Source organism: Tursiops truncatus, chromosome 4, assembly GCF_011762595.2.
Source record: "Tursiops truncatus isolate mTurTru1 chromosome 4, mTurTru1.mat.Y, whole genome shotgun sequence".
In the NCBI taxonomy this organism is placed as follows: Eukaryota; Metazoa; Chordata; class Mammalia; order Artiodactyla; family Delphinidae; genus Tursiops; species Tursiops truncatus.
The window spans coordinates 73,300,000-73,318,403 of record NC_047037.1 but is presented as its reverse complement, the minus strand read 5'-3'; the positions used below and the strand labels follow the sequence as shown (position 1 = coordinate 73,318,403).

Here is an 18,404-nt window from a genome sequence, read left to right as displayed (position 1 = left end):
GGTGGTGCAGTGGTTAAGAATCTGCCTGCGAATGCTAGGGGACACGGGTTTGAGCCCTGGTCTGGAAAGATCCCACATGCCACGGAGCACCTAAGCCCATGCGCTACAACTACTGAGCCTGCACTCTAGAGCCACAACTACTGAGCCCGAGTGCCTAGAGCTTGTGTTCTGCAACAAGAGAAGCCACCGCAATGAGAAGCTTGCACACCACAATGAAGAGTAGCCCCTGCTCACCGCACCTAGAGAAAGCCCATGTGCAGCAATGAAGACCCAATACAGCCAAAAATAAATAATAAATTTATTTTTTAAAAAAAGCTATTGCAATCAATAGACTACTTTATCCAACAACAGCAAAACACTAATTCTTCTCAATCTCACATGGAGCATTCACCAAGACAGATGACATTCAGGGCCATAAAACACAACTTCCCAAATGTAAAAGAACAGAAAATCATATAATAAACACTCTCAGACCACAACAGAACTAAACTAGAAATCAGTAACAGAAAAATAGTTGGAAAATCCCCAAATGCTTGGATATTAAACAACATACTTCCAAATAACACATGAATCAAAGAAGTCTCAGAAGAAATTAAAAGATAAAATGAACTAAATGAAAATAAAAATACAACTTATCAAAATGTGAGGGACACTGAAAGCAGTACTTAGAGAGAAATTTATATCATTGAATGCTATATGAGAATGCCATTTCTATATATCAGAAAAGATCTAAATCAATCACCTAAACTTCCACCACTGAAAACTGGAAGGGCAGATGGCAAATTAAATCCACAGAAGAAATCATAAAACTCAGAGCAGAAATCAATGAAACTGAAAACTGGATATCAAGAGAAAAAATCAAAAGCTAGTTCTCTATAAAATTAGTAAGTCTTTACTGGGGGGAGGTAAAAATGGGTAATTGGTGTTCAGTAGGCATAGAGATTCAGCTTTACAAGATGCAACAGTTGTACAGTAGTTCTAGAGATCTACTGTACAACAATGTGAGTATAGTTAACTGTATGCTGATACTGTATGTAATACCTTATGCTTAAAAACTGTTAAGATCCTTTTTTAAAAAAAAAGGCAGCAAGCCTCTAGCCAGGCTAAGAAAAAAAGAAGATATAAATTACTGATATCAGAAATGAAAGTGGGGACATCACTACAGACACCATAGACATTAAAAGGATAATAAAGGAATACTATGAACAACTCTATGCCCACAAATTTGATAACCTAGATGAACTGAACCAATTCCTCAGAAGACACAATCTGTCAAAACTCACACAAGAAGAAACAGACAATCTGAATAGGTCTATAGCTATTAAAGAAATTGAATCAGTAATTAATAACCTTCCAAAAAACAAAGTACCAGGCCCTATGGATTCACTGGTGAACTCCACCAAACATTCAAGGAAGAAATTATACCAATTCTCTACACTCTCCCAGAAGACCAAAGCAGAGGGAATACTCCTAACTCATTCTATGAGGCCAGGATTATTCTAATATCCAAACCAGACAAAGATATCGCACAAAAAGAAAACTAGACCAATCTATCTCATGAACATAGATGCAAAAATCCTCAACAGCTATTAGTAATCTGAATCAAACAATGTGTAAAAAGAATTATAAGCCACAACAAAGTGGAATTTCTTCCAGGTATGCAAGGCTGATTCAACATTTAAAAATTAATTAATGTAATCCATCACCATCAACAGGCTGAAAAAGGAAAAGGCTACTGCAATGGACTAGGTAAAAGTTCGTGAGCACATGTATTAGAACACAACTGTAAGTAGTTATCCATTCATTCACACCATGTGCCAACACCTGGGACATAATAGAAAATAAGACAAAATTCATGCTGTCATACATAGATAGAGCCTACAATCTATCAGAGAGACAGACAGTGAACAAGTCCCTATTGCAGGAACTACACCTAGACCAGAGAGAAGTGGCAAGCTGATGATGATTAAGTTTTTTTGTTGGTTTTTTTTTCCATACGCGTACCTCTCACTATTGTGGCCTCTCCCGTTGTGGAGCACAGGCTCTGGACGCGCAGGCTCAGCAGCCACGGCTCACGGGCCCAGCCGCTCTGCAGCATGTGGGATCTTCCCAGACCGGGGCACGAACCCATGTCCCCTGCATCGGCAGGCGGACTCTCAACCACTGCGCCACCAGGGAAGCCCAATGATGAAGTTTTAACTAGGTTAAAAAACAGGGAGGGGCTATGACTGAGGGGAATATTACAAGTAGGATATACAAAGGTCCTAAAGCAAAAGAAAAAGCACAGTATATCAGAAGTACTGAAAGGATCCAGGTTTAATATCACATAAACAATAGAAGAGGATTACATTACAGTTGTAGTTTTGCTGGTCATCAGGTAAAAATAAAGATACAAGAAGGCAAAGAAAAACACTCAGCCTCCTTACCTTCGTAAGCCTCCCACACTCCCCGCCAGCATCAGCACCATGCTCAGGAAGGCCCTGCTCCTCTCTGCCTGGTTTGCCCTGGCTGTGACTTACCCCACACTACTCCCAGAATTCATCACTGACCTACAGTCAGTCAACCACTGTCCTACTACACTTGACCAGTGACCAAGATACAGAAACAACCATTGACTTGTATTTGGAGAACACACAGACTTTCGCATTACCTACTAATGTAGAATTAAACACCTTCAGCTCTGAGGAAGAAGTCACTAAGGCCAGAGTTGATAATGAGTCACTTCACACAGAAAACTTACGGAGTAAAGATTATGAAGATGTCACTGCTGGTTATTCCAAAGAGCCCGTGACTGAAGCACCAGATGAGCCCAGCATCTTCATGGGAAGCAACGAGTCCAGCTCACTATTTTTGTTTTTTTGTTAGAAAATGAAGCAGTTCTCATTAGCTGTGACCATCACTCTGCTAACTACAACTTTCTAAAAAGATTCTGAGCCTCTGAACAAGCCTACCATTCCATTATAGGTGCTTGAATAATTGCAAAGACTGAGACATAGGATGTACCCACTTGAGGAAAGAGTGGCAGAAATTGTACACAGACAGAAAAGGGACATCTCGTAATCTCTTCACCATGTCCCGTTTAATGTGGGCCCAATAGATGTTCGTTTGAATTGAAAAAAAAAAGTTATGGGTGCCTACAAAGGAGTACCTTAGGTGATGACCTATGACATCCAGGGTAAACAGACTGAAGAGCTGATACCCTTTTTACAGATAATGAAAAAAATAAAGATGGCAGGAACTGCCAAGAGTTACAGGATTTGAAGGAAAAACTCTGAAGTGTACAGTCTTTTTCTAGCTGTGCTCCAGATTCAATCCTTCTACTCTTTAAGGAGAAATCCAGAAGTTGAAACAAAGTATCTTTTAAAATTAAGCACTTAAAATTTAATACACACACACAAAAATTCAATACACAGTAACCCTGATAAATAGATAAATAAATGTTATCCAGAAAAGATAAGTTTCTGAAATGTATGTAATATCAAAACTTAATTTTGCCTTTTCAGCTATGATTTTTAACCAATATTTAGTATATCTATTTAATAATGGCCATTTGAACTATTTATATTCAGCCTTTAAACACTTTCTGAAATTTCTTCAATGACTTGTATCACTTAATACAAAATTAATTATGTTTCTAACTGTAAGTTTAGTATCTTATAAAGGAATTACTTACAGGGACATTAAGTGCATACTGTAGTCCTTGAGGAAGTCTTTCATGTGTCTCCATCTGCTCTTCATCATTTTTCACTGTCTCCTCATGGACCATGAGTTCATCATGTGATATCATATCCTGTTGTCTCATTTCACTTTCTTGTAACACTTCATCTGCAGCAAGGATCTCCTGGTGAGGCATACTCCGATCTTGAAGAACTGACTCCTGCAGCTCTCCAGACACAGTAGACTGGCCAGACACTCCACCCATTACAACCATTGCCCTGGAAGACTGCATTTCGTCTATGCCGCCACATTTAAGAAATAATCCTTCCAGTTTGTCGTCAATGTTCATGCTTAAGTATAAATGCCTAGAAAGACCAAGTTTGGCAACAAAGCATAATAAATTAGTTTTATATGTCTACCTGAATTTTTTAAATTTCAAATTATGAAAGGTACACACTTTAATAAAAATGTTTTATTCATATAATTCAATATTGCCTCCAATTTAAAAATTACCACGATAAATTTCCAAAGGCTGGTAGAGTAAAACACAAATTTTTGTTTTTGACATTAAGACACAAAATCCTAATCTATTTCATTATGAAAAATGAGCATGACATAAAGCAAATTGGGGGAAAGTATTCGTAACACCAGAAAGATCCACATCCTTTAATATACTGAAATATTTTAAAAATAAAAAGAAATAACATTAAGAAATAAACTGAGAGAACAGTATCAGGCAAATCATAAAGAAAAATTAGAAATAGTCACTAAATATATAAAATAATATTCACTTACAGTAGTAATTAAAGAAATGAACATTAAAACCATATTTTATCCACCAAACTGATAATAACTCTTAAAAAATACACCTCGGGCTTCCCTGGTGGCGCAGTGGTTGAGAGTCCGCCTGCCGATGCAGGGGATACGGGTTCATGCCCCGGACTGGGAGGATCCCACATGCCGCAGAGCGGCTGGGCCCGTGAGCCATGGCCGCTGAGCCTGCGCGTCCAGAGCCTGTGCTCCGCAGCGGGAGAGCACAGCAGTGAGAGGCCCATGTACCACAAAAAAAAAAAAAAAAAAAAAAAAAATAAACCTGACGTTGAGGTGGCAGGGGGAAAAAAAAAGACACTCATCTACTGACAGTGGGAGTATATTAGTTCAACTGTTTTCAAAGGTAATTTGGTACCATGTATCAAAAGCCATAAAAATGCACATTTTCTTTGAACTGGTGACTTTACTTTTAGGAACCTATCCTGATGAAATCAGAAGTACATATAAAGATATGCATGGAAAATCACTATAGCAGTACTTCAATAGTGAAAAACTGGAATTACACTGCATATTCAACAAAATGAAACTGGTTAAATTATATTCATACATATGTTTTAAAACTAGACTACAGTAAACTTACTAAAAATCATTGAATCATACACTTAGGATGGGTGAATTTTATTGTATATAAATTATATCTCAATGTTTTTCTTAAAAACAGAATCAGAAAAATGGCTATCCTTGGGTGAAGAGGCTGTTGATAGGAGGTAGGAAAAGGCGCCTGGTCTGGGAACTGACAATGTTTTTCCTGAGTTGAATGCTGATTGCACAGGTGTGCTCACTTTGTAAAATTTTAAGATGTATATCTCTGTGATATGCATACATTTCTGCCAGAATAAATAAATTCAAATTTACTGAATTTATGCTTCAGTAAAAAGTTAAAGTCTGTTGGAATTCAAAAAATATCCATACAGTCAAAGAATATTCTTGAAAAATACTTGAAAATTTGGGTAAAAAGCCTGATATTAAGGGAAATGTGTGTATAAATATGTGTTTGTACACAGGTTTATTGAAAATGCTAACAATATTAATATTACCACTGGGTGGTGAAATTACCAGGCTTTTTTCATATTTACATTTATCTCTAATTTGAAAACTTTCTATAATAAAATTTTATTCTTTCAAATGCTTTTAAATTTGTTAAAATGGAAAAAGCAGTATTTTCATTACTAATATATTCTTAAATAGTTGCACATGATTAAATAAATTTAAGAGGTCATGATAAGAACTAGACACTATTAAATAATTACATTATCTTATTACATTATCTTATTTTTTCCATTATTATAGAAAAAACAGGCAATATTAAATCTTCTAACTTTCATTGCTGTAAATTCGCACTCCATTGTGTTACTTGAGGAACTAGCATAACAATAATCATGAAATCCAAAGAAACTTCATCTCAAAGAATGTCAGAACATTGGTACTATTTGTTTTTTATCAGATTGTGCAAAATAAACACACACACTCCCCCAACATGATGGGACCACAATTAGTAAATGCATTAACTATGTTTCAGTTTAGTCACCTCTTTCCCAAATCAATCAGGTAGTAATGGTTACTACTTTGATCATAGCTTTCAGAGGTAAAATAAATGATCAGTTAAATTCAAATACACTACTGAAATTTAAATACTCTTTCATTTACTAAGGTTATCATCTAGGGAGAAAACTTTACTTAAATGTACAGCTCAAAAAACAGCTCATATAAACAGCAAAGTAAATAAAAATATAATTCATACTTGCTAACTTTGTCTTCCCTGGTACCAGGTAGTATGGTTAAGTCCAGAATACATATGGGACAAAGGAACAAGAATCTAATTTCTCTTTCCAAAATCTTTAAGTAGTCTAAAGGACAAACATTTAAAACATATCACCAAATAACTGTCCTCTTCAAATATTCTATTTATCACATTTCTAGAGAATAAACGATCCCACAACTAAGTGAAATTTAAGTCTCTTAGGGTTAAAATTTGCTTATTTCTTTGGAAATCCTTACCAAATCAATTATATTCTTCTAATCTGTTTATTGTTTTCCTAAAGGATTTGGAAAGCCCCCAACTTAAAAGGGACGTATATATACACAAAGCCACCCTTTATCGCTGTGACATCTGCTATTGCCACATACATCATTATTAAAAAAAAAAAACAACCCACACCCTTGGGAGTTTTTAAAGAATACGGGAGAAGTAAAAGAAGTAGTTATTAAAAGAAGACATTAATAAAAGACATTAGACAAACTGACCTAGGACAGAACTTTTTTTAAAAAATTAGCTGAAGTTGAAACTGGCTTACTAACCCAATGCAAGGTCTATATTTCCCTAAAGTAGTGGTCCTCATCTCCAATGTTTTTTGTCATGCACCTCATCAATTTTTTAAAATTTATCATATCCTAATACATGTATACTATTTAAAACTATACCTATAATACTGTGTTAATATGTAATATGCCTATTAAAATAAACATAAAAACATAATTTTTTTTTAACTAACCTTATCTCTAACATCAGGGTGAAACAGTAAGTACTGAGGAAGTCAAAGTACTTTGGAGAGAGAGAATATCTGGGGGGGGAAACGCAGGTTTGCAAAAAAGTGCCAGAATGAGGGATTTGGAACAGGAAGATACCACACCTCAATATGCAGGTAGTAAATAAAACAGGAAGTGGAAATACTGTTAATGAAGGCAAACTTGACCTCCTCAAAAATTTTCTTGAAAACAGGCCATATATACAGAAAAAGGAATTGCTCTTCGTTACATATGGTTTCTTATTCCTATGACCCCAAATTAAGCCATATATTTCAAATTACTGGCTAGCCTAAAAACTGTTCTTGAGACAATTTCCCTTAAATACCAGAAAATACAAAGATTTCAACACAGATTTCAATATCAATGAACACTGCTTTGACAAGGTTTTAAAGTTAGTTTTGGAGGGCTTCCCTGGTGGCGCAGGGGTTGAGAGTCCGCCTGACGATGCAGGGGACGCGGGTTCGTGCCCCGGTCCGGGAAGATCCCACATGCCGCGGAGCGCCTGGGCCCGTGAGCCATGGCCGCTGAGCCTGCGCGTCCGGAGCCTGTGCTCTGCAACGGGAGAGGCCACAGCAGTGAGAGACCCGCGTACCGCAAAAAAAAAAAAAAGTTAGTTTTGGAAAATCTGCCAGAATGAAAACTGTATGTACCACTGAGCCAGCAATCTCACTGCCAGGAGTATATACAATCCTATGTATGTGCTTAGTCATAAAAATTAACCAAAGATGTATGTACAAGGATGTCTGGTGCGACCTTATAATGGAAAAAGACTGGAAACAACCTAAGCATCCAGTAATAGAAGACTTGTTAAATTAATTATGATTCAACCATACACTGGAATACACACAGTCATTAAAGTGAATGAGGTAGTTATATGTGCTGGGTAAAAAGTTTTCCAAGATATATTAAGTGGGAAAAAAAAATCAAGAAGAAGATACATAGACAAAAAAGTAAGCCCCACTTGTATCACACACCTCAACCAGTGTCTGGGCAGAGTAAGCTGGACAGGAAATAAACAAGGCTCTCGAACAAAAAAAGTTAATTTCACTAAGCCCATGGTAAATGGGAGAAGGACAAAGCTACCCTAAGAAAAATGATAAAGAAAAGTATGTTTTTTATTGTCCTTGAAGCTCTCTTATATGCACTTACTATCTTTAACTTTCCCCCTTGTAACTCCTACATGATCTATGTCAAAGCTCTTATGTGCTTCTCTGCACATTCAAAAACCCAAATACAGCAAAAGGTCCCATGCTCAAAAGTTAACACAGGCTACTTTCCTTCTCTAATTTCAATATTTTCAGGAAGGATAAGCTGAGTGTAAAGAAAGGAAACTGATGTTATCAATCTGCACTAACATGTGAATATTTAAATGTCTCTTCCTGCTAAACCTTCAAAAAGCCAACTGTTTTTTGACCCAAATGTCTATACAATTAATGGAAATTCAGGTGTCAGGAATATTACACAGGAGAGAGAAAGAAAGAAAGAATGCTTAAGTCATGTCACTTATGTGAAAGGCTGCTCTGGAAGAAAAAACAAAATAAACAACTAATCTGCATTCCCAGGAGCCTCTGTCAAATGGGGAAAAAGCAGGACTAGGTGGAGTAATAAGCAATAAGCCGCCCTGAGCTCCTTGTAAATGACCCATTATTCTCCAACTGAAGGAAGCTTGGGCAGCTGACAAAGAATATAAAACCGCAGAGCTGTTATGATCCAAGACAGGGCGGACAATGATGTTCTAGAACTAATTCAGCTAAAGGTAAGATGGCACTCCTTCTGGAGTTACCCAGAACAGAGACTGCTAAAAACTAGAACTTAGTAAGAGAGGGAGGGAAGGAAGGGGCCCACTTCAGGCCAATTTCTCTGAAAGCCCCCTTTAGCAGATTATTTCAAATGCTGCATTCTTTTCCCCCTTCCAAGTTTTGTTCTTCCCTCATCTCCATCCCTCTGCCAGAGAAGCTAGAAGGTATAGTAAAAGGAATATTGAGGGGACCACATTCAGCTTTCTGCTCCATTCAATTCTCCCTCTCCCACACACACCCCCACCCCCACCTTTCGTACCGAAAAATGTTTGGTTCAGCTGTGTAAAAGTAATCCAAATTGCAGCCGATTAAGAAATCCCTAGTCATTTAAGCCTAATGGCAATGCGGTACTTAAAGAGAATATAAATTATCAGCCATCACTTTCTCCTGCCTTCCAGAAAAGACAGTTGACTCTTCTTGTTGGACCTTCTAATTTAATGCTTCTAATCAACTGTGTGCAAGCAATTAGAAACTATGCTTTATAGATCTGTATAAGTTGAAATAGAGTAAATAAGCTTTGAGTCAGGGCTTTTTCATATTTTCAGAGGACAAAGTTAACAGAAGCATAATATATGAACAAGTTGGGCATTACTACTCATTTTTTTTATTTTTTTCGGTACGCGGGCCTCTCACTGTTGTGGCCTCTCCTGTTGCGGAGCACAGGCTCCGGACGCGCAGGCTCAGCGGCCATGGCTCAACGGGCCCAGCCGCTCTGCGGCATGTGGGATCCTCCCGGACCGGGGCACGAACCTGTGTCCCCTGCATCAGCAGGCGGACTCTCAACCACTGCGCCATCAGGGAAGCCCTACTACTCATTTTTAATCAACTATACAATGCTTACTGCGTTTTTTTATGGGCATTCTATAAATTAAAATGGGAATTCAACTTAAAAATTCTATAAATTATGGGAATTCAACTTAAAAATGCTTACTGAGTTTTTTATGGGAATTCTATGCAATTAATAAGGAAAATGTCTTTCCAAATTTATTAATAGGTTTGAGTCTATATTATAAAATTCAGAGATTATCATAACCTGGAGAAGAAAGACAACTAACATGTGTTGAGGATCTACCAGATGTAAGACACTATGCTGGGCACACTGATATGTTACTTCACTTAATATTTACAGTAACACTCAAGACAGTAATAGTATATCCCCATTTAACAGACGAAGAAACTGGAGTTTACCCAAAGTCACAAAGCTAGCATGTAAACTGAGATTTGAAAACAGACTTACCTCGTTTAATGCACTTTTTACCATACCGTACTACCTCCGTCTTGAAAAGGCCCTGGACACTAAGAACTCGTTGAACTCATTCTCTTCTCACCCACCCACTCTGAAGCCACCCTGTCACCACTGCTTGGCTTGGTAAAGCAATCCTTAGTTGGCTACCATCGCATGGCTACCATGGGAGAATTCTGTGTGACACAGAATCCCTTTTCTCCTTCAGCATGCATAGACACCTTCCACAATTCCTAAATTCCACTTCTACCTATTATTCACAGCTCAGTAAATTTCTCCTCGTTCTTTTTTCATGGGTTCACATATACCCCCTTAATCCTTCCATTCTTTCTTCAAACCTTTACCAAGTTACTTTAGGAAAATCTCTCTTTCTTTTTCCTTTACTTTCCCATTTTCACTTGGAAATCAAAAAAAAAATAATCCTAAATACGGCTGATAAATGTAGGAGCTATGCTAAAGATATACCTGTATCAAAGAAAAGAGGGCTGTAAGTTTTAAAGTGAAAACAGATTTGAAGGCTTGTGCCATAATCCTCTAATATTCTTGAAAGCACCTACTTTCCCCTTCAGAATGTACATGAATATTGATCTGCCACTTTATCACCTTTAATTGAATCTGCATTCAAGTGTGAAAAAAATATATCTCACTTAAAGATACTGCTTTTCTGTTTTATTTACTGAGTTTGGCTGTAATATTATTTTCCATCAACATTTATTGAATAATGTAAAACTTTAACTAAATGAGTCAAAACAGATTATAGTTGGCAAGCTTAGGAACCTAAACATCATTCTTTTCTATAAAAAGAGTAATTTCCAACTCAAAGTCTTCTCCCAAATCAATACCCTGCCTTGTATCAGAACCCATTCAACCTATAAAGAAACTTCACTCATAGGCTAAAGAGAAGTACTCAAAGGAACCTGAAACAGATTTAAAAAAAAAAAAAAAAAAGCTAGATTTCACAAATTACTTCTGATTCAAAGTATTTTCAACAAACTCCTTGCTGTCTGGAGGATGCCAGTTACATTAATTTGGATATTAATATTTCTAACCTATGTAGTCAGTGAGAAATTACACCTTACAACTATCAGCATTAGAAATACAAGTATCAATCAGCCTCAAGATCAAATTGGTATTACAAAGAAACCCATGATCAAAATGGATTTAACAATCTGCCATTTGTCATTCCTCAGAAGTTTTTCTATTGCTTCTCATCCTTCAAAAGTATAGTTTTGATCTAAGCAAAAACTGCTTCATCTCTAATTTAGAAACAAAATCTAGCTCTTATCTAGGGATACTCTACACTCAGAAACCCCTTCAAATACACCTTTGTATAACTACCGTCTTGCATCTATAAAGCATATTTTGTAAACTATGCCCTTTGACTTTTAATTGTTACTATTCAAAACATCCTAATAGGAGCATCATTTACAATAATGGCAACTAGACAAAAAGGCCTTTTTTATTAGTGCTAGCAACAATAAAAGATGTTTAATAAGAGAATTTACAGACTAAGATAAATCACTTTACACAATATGACAACTAAATAAAAACCTGTGATCGTTTTTTAACCACAGAAAAATAATTTATAAATATTTAAGCCAAAGTTAACAGGCATCTCTATATGCCCAATGCCCTGCTCAAATAAAGCAGAATCTAAGCATATTCTCCATTCCAAATACTCATCACCAGTCTTCTAAAACAATGTAACAACAAGAAATTAGTGGTATTTAGAAATGGTAAGACATCAAATTTATGGCAACTGTTTGTTGAGAAACAGCTATATTTTATCTTTAAAAGGAGAGGGAAAGGGAGAAGGTAAAAAAGATCCAAGCAAAACAGAACCCTACATTCTGCTAGATCTAGTTGTTTCATCCATCTCATTTTATGCCAATACCAACAATTCAAACATTTGTATTAAAAATACTCTATTAGGAAACTATAAATTTTCTACAGTTTTGTATAATAAAAGAAACATTAAAAATACTTCTTAAACTTCCCTACACACTAAGCTATTTTTAATATGTACTATGTAATAACCAAGACTCATTTCAAAACAGAAAAGTGTTAACTATTTAAATCAAAATTTTAATTTTTAAACATTGGATAAATGCTCTCACTTCACAATACAAACCCTATCTGTGAAGTACAATAAAACTAAAAATGCGTTCATCGCCTTCAATGCCAAAAACACCGAAAATGTCTTATAATCATTTTCTAATAAAGTTAAATCAATAGGCCTAATATAAATACTTGATACAAGTATACAAAATTTACCAAAACTAACTGTTATCTCAAGTCTCAAAAAAAAAAGGTACCTAGGTTAATATATGTTGATATTGACATAAAATATGATGGAAAACTGACAACTAATTTCCAACCCTTTAATAAATTCTCTAATAGAAACATACAATATTTGATACTTGTTTCAAAATACAGTATTTACAACAGACCAAGAACCATATAATGTAATTACAATGAAATATTTTTCATCTACAAAAATATAAACTATATAATGTCTTTGGGAATAAGTTGTTCTGATGAGATCTAAGCATTTAGAATAATAGATTTTTTAGCGTTAGAAGGAACCAGTTACACATCATTTAGCTTTATGTGTAGCTAAAAAGATCCTCTCACCCAAGCCCCTCATCCTTGCCTTAAGACTCTAAAATGTTAAACAAACCATTTCAACCTAATGGCAGTGAAACAAAATGAGGGATTATCTCAAAAGTCACTTTTAACTTTTAAGACCTTATTCCACCTTATGACATCAAGACAGCAGTATTTAATCAAAGAACCATGATGACTATTCACAAAACTAAAATTGTCTCAGAACTCAAAACAATTTCCAAAGTACTGTCACAGGCCAAGAGTTAATATGTCTTAATATTTAAAACTTATATTTTAATGTTAGTCCAACTAGATAAATGGAAAGTAAATCTGACAAACCCTAATGTGACAGACAACTAGCTATTCCTCCAGATTCTGTTCTCTCCTTCTTGCCCAATAATAAAATATTAAGTAAGACACACAATGACCTAGGTAAGACTCATTTTCCAGCCTCCCATGCAGTTGGTTGTGGTCATGTAACAGTTAAAGCCAATGGGACATAAGTAGAAATGATATACACAACTCTCCTAAAAGGAAAAGAAATGTTCTTCCCTTTTCCCTCTTTCTGTTGGCAGACATGATGGTAACCCTCTTGGACCACAAGATAGAATAACTAATACTTAATATAAATGATTATTAAAATATCTACATGACTGCTTCCTTATATTAGCATAGGAAAACATACAATATGTACAAAGGTACAATAACATATGCTTTTTCACATTTAAAAAATTATATGTCAAACACCATTAAATTTGATTAATAGGTCTAATTTTCCCACATATGAAAATAGTTTCCCTGGAAATCCTGGAAAATTTAATGTGGGTATGTATGTGTTTATGACAGGTGAGTGAAAAATGCAATAAACCCTGCTGAAGAAAAGGGTTAAAGAAGGAAAAACCTTCCCACTTAAATTTCACCTAAGATTACATAATAAGCTACACATATTTTCTTGGGCTAAACTTAAAACCCAAAGCTATATCATTACTCATCAATTTTCTCTTAACACTGTTTTCTCAAGAAAAAATATTAAATCCCAAGTTTCTTCCAGATATAAATACTACAACATAAAGAAACTATTATACAAACTTAACATGAAATTCTAGCAGCCAAAAAACACGTTTCATATTTGAAAATTTTACTTATTCATGATTATGAAAAATAAGTATTGAAGTTACCTGAGACTAACGTAAAAATGAAGACTTCAAGGAAGGGAATGCTGTAGAGTTGAAAAAGAAATCATGGTTGAGTTTCTACCTTTCATAGGCTTCAGAGACCCTCAATACCACTTCAATCATTTATGCCATCCAATTCCTACAAAAAAAATAAAAATAAAACACAACAAACAAAACACATTACTTACTGAGACAAAAATACTGTACAAATATAACATGGACAAACTGGTATGCATAATGAAGTGAGCACTCTTTGTAAATAGTAAGCTATGCCTGAATAACCAGTGCAATGACTTCTTTTTAAATCTGAAACTGGGAAAATACAATAGTGATAAGTAGTAACTGTGAAATAACCCTGGCCTTGTAAAGAACAATTTGCCTAGATCTGGAGTGTACGACTTCAGAGACATGGGATATTGAAGGAAATTCAGAAGGTTATAGACCTACACGTTTACAAAAGAGAAATCAGTGATTAAAAACTCACTTAATAACACTATTTTTATCTGCTTTGCAAAGGCTATGAAGTGAAGAGAGAAGCAAACACAATTCTAGGCCTTAAAAATAACAAACAGAACTAGTCCTGTACAGAATGTACATGTATTCACAGTAGAAAGGATTACAGTTGTAAAATCATACTAAATACCTACAGAAATATGATCACCAAGGTCATCTTTGACTAGAAAAGCTGACAAAAATGGGAATAATCATAGGGACACTATGTTCCATACCCCCAAAAATTAAAGTGAAAAACATAAGCTATACACAAGAAGAAAATTTCCTGTCAGTGAATATTTCTGAACCCAGTAACAGACTAAAGAGTTTATGGAGTTTCCTACCATAGAGGTTTTCAAAAATACTACATTCCTACCTATTAAGAATAATTTGTATTTACTCCTCCACAGAAAGCTTGGAGACCAGATGATATGACACACCTTACGATTTTATATCAGTTTTTACAGTGGTGCAAAGGCAATAAGAATAGTCTTTCTCACCTAAAACATACCAGTAATAAGTCCATCTTTGTACTTCAGAAAGTATAATACATTCACTTTTTAAAACATTTCAACACTGTATCCATATTTTTTTAAAGTTTAAATTCTGATGGAACTATTTACCCCTCAGTATCCTTTCATTTCAGAATTTTCCTGCATATTCACACATGTCTACTTTTGCAGATGAACTCTTGCTCAAAAAAAACATTTTTTTTTCACTAGGATTGTATCATATATAAATAAATAGCAAAATGACAACAGTAACAATAACCTGGGCAGGCAGGGAGGGAGTCACAATCTGAAATTACTCCAATATGTTATCTAAAATGCCCAGTTTTCAACAACAAATTATAAGGTGTACCAAAAAAAAGAACGAAAGAAAGAAAAGAAAAATGTGACCCACATTAATGAAAAATAGCAATCACAACAAACAGTTTCTGAGCATCCCCAGATGTTGGTTTAAGCAAAGATTTCAAAACATCTATTATAGACATGTTAAAAAAGAACCCATCTTTAACTTTTTTTAATTATGAAAACAATCAACAGATAAGAAATTCTCAATAAGGGTACAGAATTTATGTAAAAGAACCACATGGAAATTCTGAAGTTGAAAAGTATAATAACAAAAACAAAAAATCTACTACAGGATTCAAGATGGCAGAAGAAAATAGATGACCTTGAAGATATATCAGTAGAAACTATCCAATCTGAAGAACCGTGAGGAAAAAAAATTGAAGAAAACTGAACAGAGCCTCAGAGAACAACTTATCAACATTTCTGGAGTTCCAGAGGAGAGAAGGGGCAGGGAAAATAATTTTTTTTAATAAAACACCACCAGAAAATTTTCCAAATTTGATTTTTTAGAAGAAATCAAATCTATGAGTCTTAGAAGTTCAATGAATCTCATGGAGAATAATTACAAAGAGACACACCTAGACACATCATAGCCAAACTGTTAAAAACAAACACAAGGAGAAAATCATGCAAGCATAAAGAGAAAAATTACTCAGCATGTGCAGGGAACCACAATATGATTAACAGCTGACTTTCAATCAGAAACAACAGAGGCCAGAAGACAGTGGGATCACATTCTCAAAGTGCTGAAAGAAAAAACCTGTCAAGCAAGAAGGCAGCAAAACTACCCTTCAAAAATGAAGGCATAATAAACATAGTCTCAGATGAACAAAGACTGAGAGAATTTTTTGCAGACCTGTCATACAAGAAATACTAAGGGAAGTCCATCAAGTTGAAAGGAAATGACACCAGACTTAAATACACAGGAAGAAAAGAACACCAGAAATGGTAAATATGTGGGTTAAACTAAAAAACTCTATAAAATACATTTTTTTCATTTCTTCTCTTAACATCTTTAAAAAATATAAGAATCTATAAAGCAATGGTTACAACACTGTATTGCTGGGTTTGTAGCATATATGAATGTTATATATATATATATGTATTTATATATAAGTTGTGGCACAATAGAGGAAGGAGAAAATGGAGCTCTACTGGAGCAAAGTTCCTGATACTGACTTAGTGTTAATATTAAGCAAACTGTTAAAATGTATGATGTAAACACCATAGTAATCACAAAGAAAATATCTTAAATTATATTTAGAAAAGACATCAATAGAGTAATTAATATGGCACACTAAAAAACATTTAACACAAAAGAAGGCAGCAAAGGAAGCACAGAGAAACAAAAACCATAAGAGACATATATAAAACAAATGGCAAAATGGCAAATGTAAATCCAACCATGTCCATAATTAAATATGAATGTCTAAACAGCCCAATAGAAAGGCAGAGACTGCCAGATTGGACAAAAACAAGATTCAACTATGTGCTGTCAACAAGAGACACACTTTACGGCTTCCCTGGTGGCGCAGTGGTTGAGAGTCTGCCTGCCAATGCAGGGGACATGGGTTCGTGCCCCGGTCTGGGAAGATCCCACGTGCCGCGGAGTGGCTGGGCCCGTGAGCCATGGCCGCTGAGCCTGTGCATCCGGAGCCTGTGCTCCGCAACAGGAGAGGCCACAACAGTGAGAGGCCCGCGTACCACAAAAAAAACAAAAACGAAAAAGGGACACACTTTAAATTCAAGACAAAGTAAAAAGATGCGGAACAAGGATATATATACTATGGAAAGAGTAACCATAAGACAGATGGCACGGTTATATTAGTATTAGACAAAACAGACTTCAAGACAAATATTACTGGAGATGAAGAAAGATATTTCAAAATGACAGTCAATAAATTAGGAAAATATTATAATAATTATAAACCCTAAAATAATGAAGAGTCCTAAAAAAATAAAACAACTAACATTATTAAAAAGAAAAATAGAAAACTCAACAATTAGCATTGGAGATTTCAATACCCCACTCTAAATAATTGACAGAATAACTATACAGCAAATTAACAAACATATAGAAAACCTGAACCACACTCTCAACCAACTATACCTAGTTGGCATATAGAAAACTCCAGCAAACAACAGAATACATACTGTTGTCAGGTACACACTCTCCAGCACAGACCAAATGCTAGGCCACTAAACAAGTCTCATAAATGTAAAAGGACTGAAGTCATACAAAGTATGTTCTCCAACCATAACACAATTAAAGTAGATATCAACTAAGTTAGAAACTGGAAAATTCTCAAGTGTTTGGAAATTAAACTTCACAATTTTGAATAACATATGGGTCAAAAAAGAAATTAAAAGAAAAGAGATGTTAGAGAATATTTTTAACTGAATGAAAACAAACACATCAAAATCAATGGGATGCAGCTCGAGCAGTATTTTAAATATAACTTTAAGTATACTGAAAAAAAGAGGAGTCTCAAATCAATGACATGAGCCTCCACTTTAATAAATCAGAAAAGGAGTAAACTAGGGGACTTCCCTGGTGGTCCAGTGGTAAAGAATCCACCTTCCAATATAGGGGACGTGGGTTCAATCCCTGGTCAGGGGAACTAGGTTCCCACATGCTGCAGGGCAGCTAAGCCCGTGTGCAACAACTACTGAGCTCGCACACCTCAACTGGAAAGCCTGCATGCAGCAAACTACAAAGCCCACACACTCCGGAGCCCACACGCCACAACTACAGAGCTCACATGTCCTGGAGCCTGCGTGCTACAACTAGAGAAGAGAAAAAACCTGCACACCACAACTAGAGAGAAGCCCGCACACCCCAAGGAAAGATCCCGCACGCCTCAACAAAGATCCCACATGCTGCAACTAAGACTCAACGCAGCCATAAATAATCAATTAATTAATTAAAATATTTTTTAAAAGAAAAAGAGCAAACTAAACCCTAAAGCAAGCTGAAAAATATATTGAAAATTTAGAGCAAAAATTAATAAAATACAAAACAGGTAGAGAATAACTTGTTTTTTTAAAAAAGATCCGAAAAATTTACAAACTTTTAGGAAGACTAACCACAACAAAGAGAAAAAACACAAATTACCAAAATTAGGAATGAAAGAAGGGATATTACCACTGACCTCACAAAAGTTAAAAGAATTATACGGGAAGGAATATTATAAACAGATATATGCCAACAAATTAAACA

The 18,404-nt window shown here is 35.4% G+C and overlaps 1 protein-coding gene across 7 annotated transcripts in view; it reads right to left on the bottom strand.

The window, feature by feature from the left end:
* Positions 1 to 18,404, bottom strand: part of ZNF148 (zinc finger protein 148) — a 129,921-nt gene that overhangs the window by 76,222 nt on the left and 35,295 nt on the right. For all 7 annotated transcript variants that reach the window (XR_012331491.1, XM_019922642.3, XM_019922646.3 and 4 more), the window contains 2 exons: positions 13,842 to 13,977; positions 3,674 to 4,022 (listed from right to left, as the gene is read on the bottom strand). Coding sequence is in view for 6 of the 7 variants with exons in the window: in XM_019922642.3 (XP_019778201.1) it covers positions 3,674 to 4,006 (333 nt within the window). In the remaining variant the exon portion in view is untranslated. The remainder of the gene's footprint in view (positions 1 to 3,673; positions 4,023 to 13,841; positions 13,978 to 18,404) is intronic.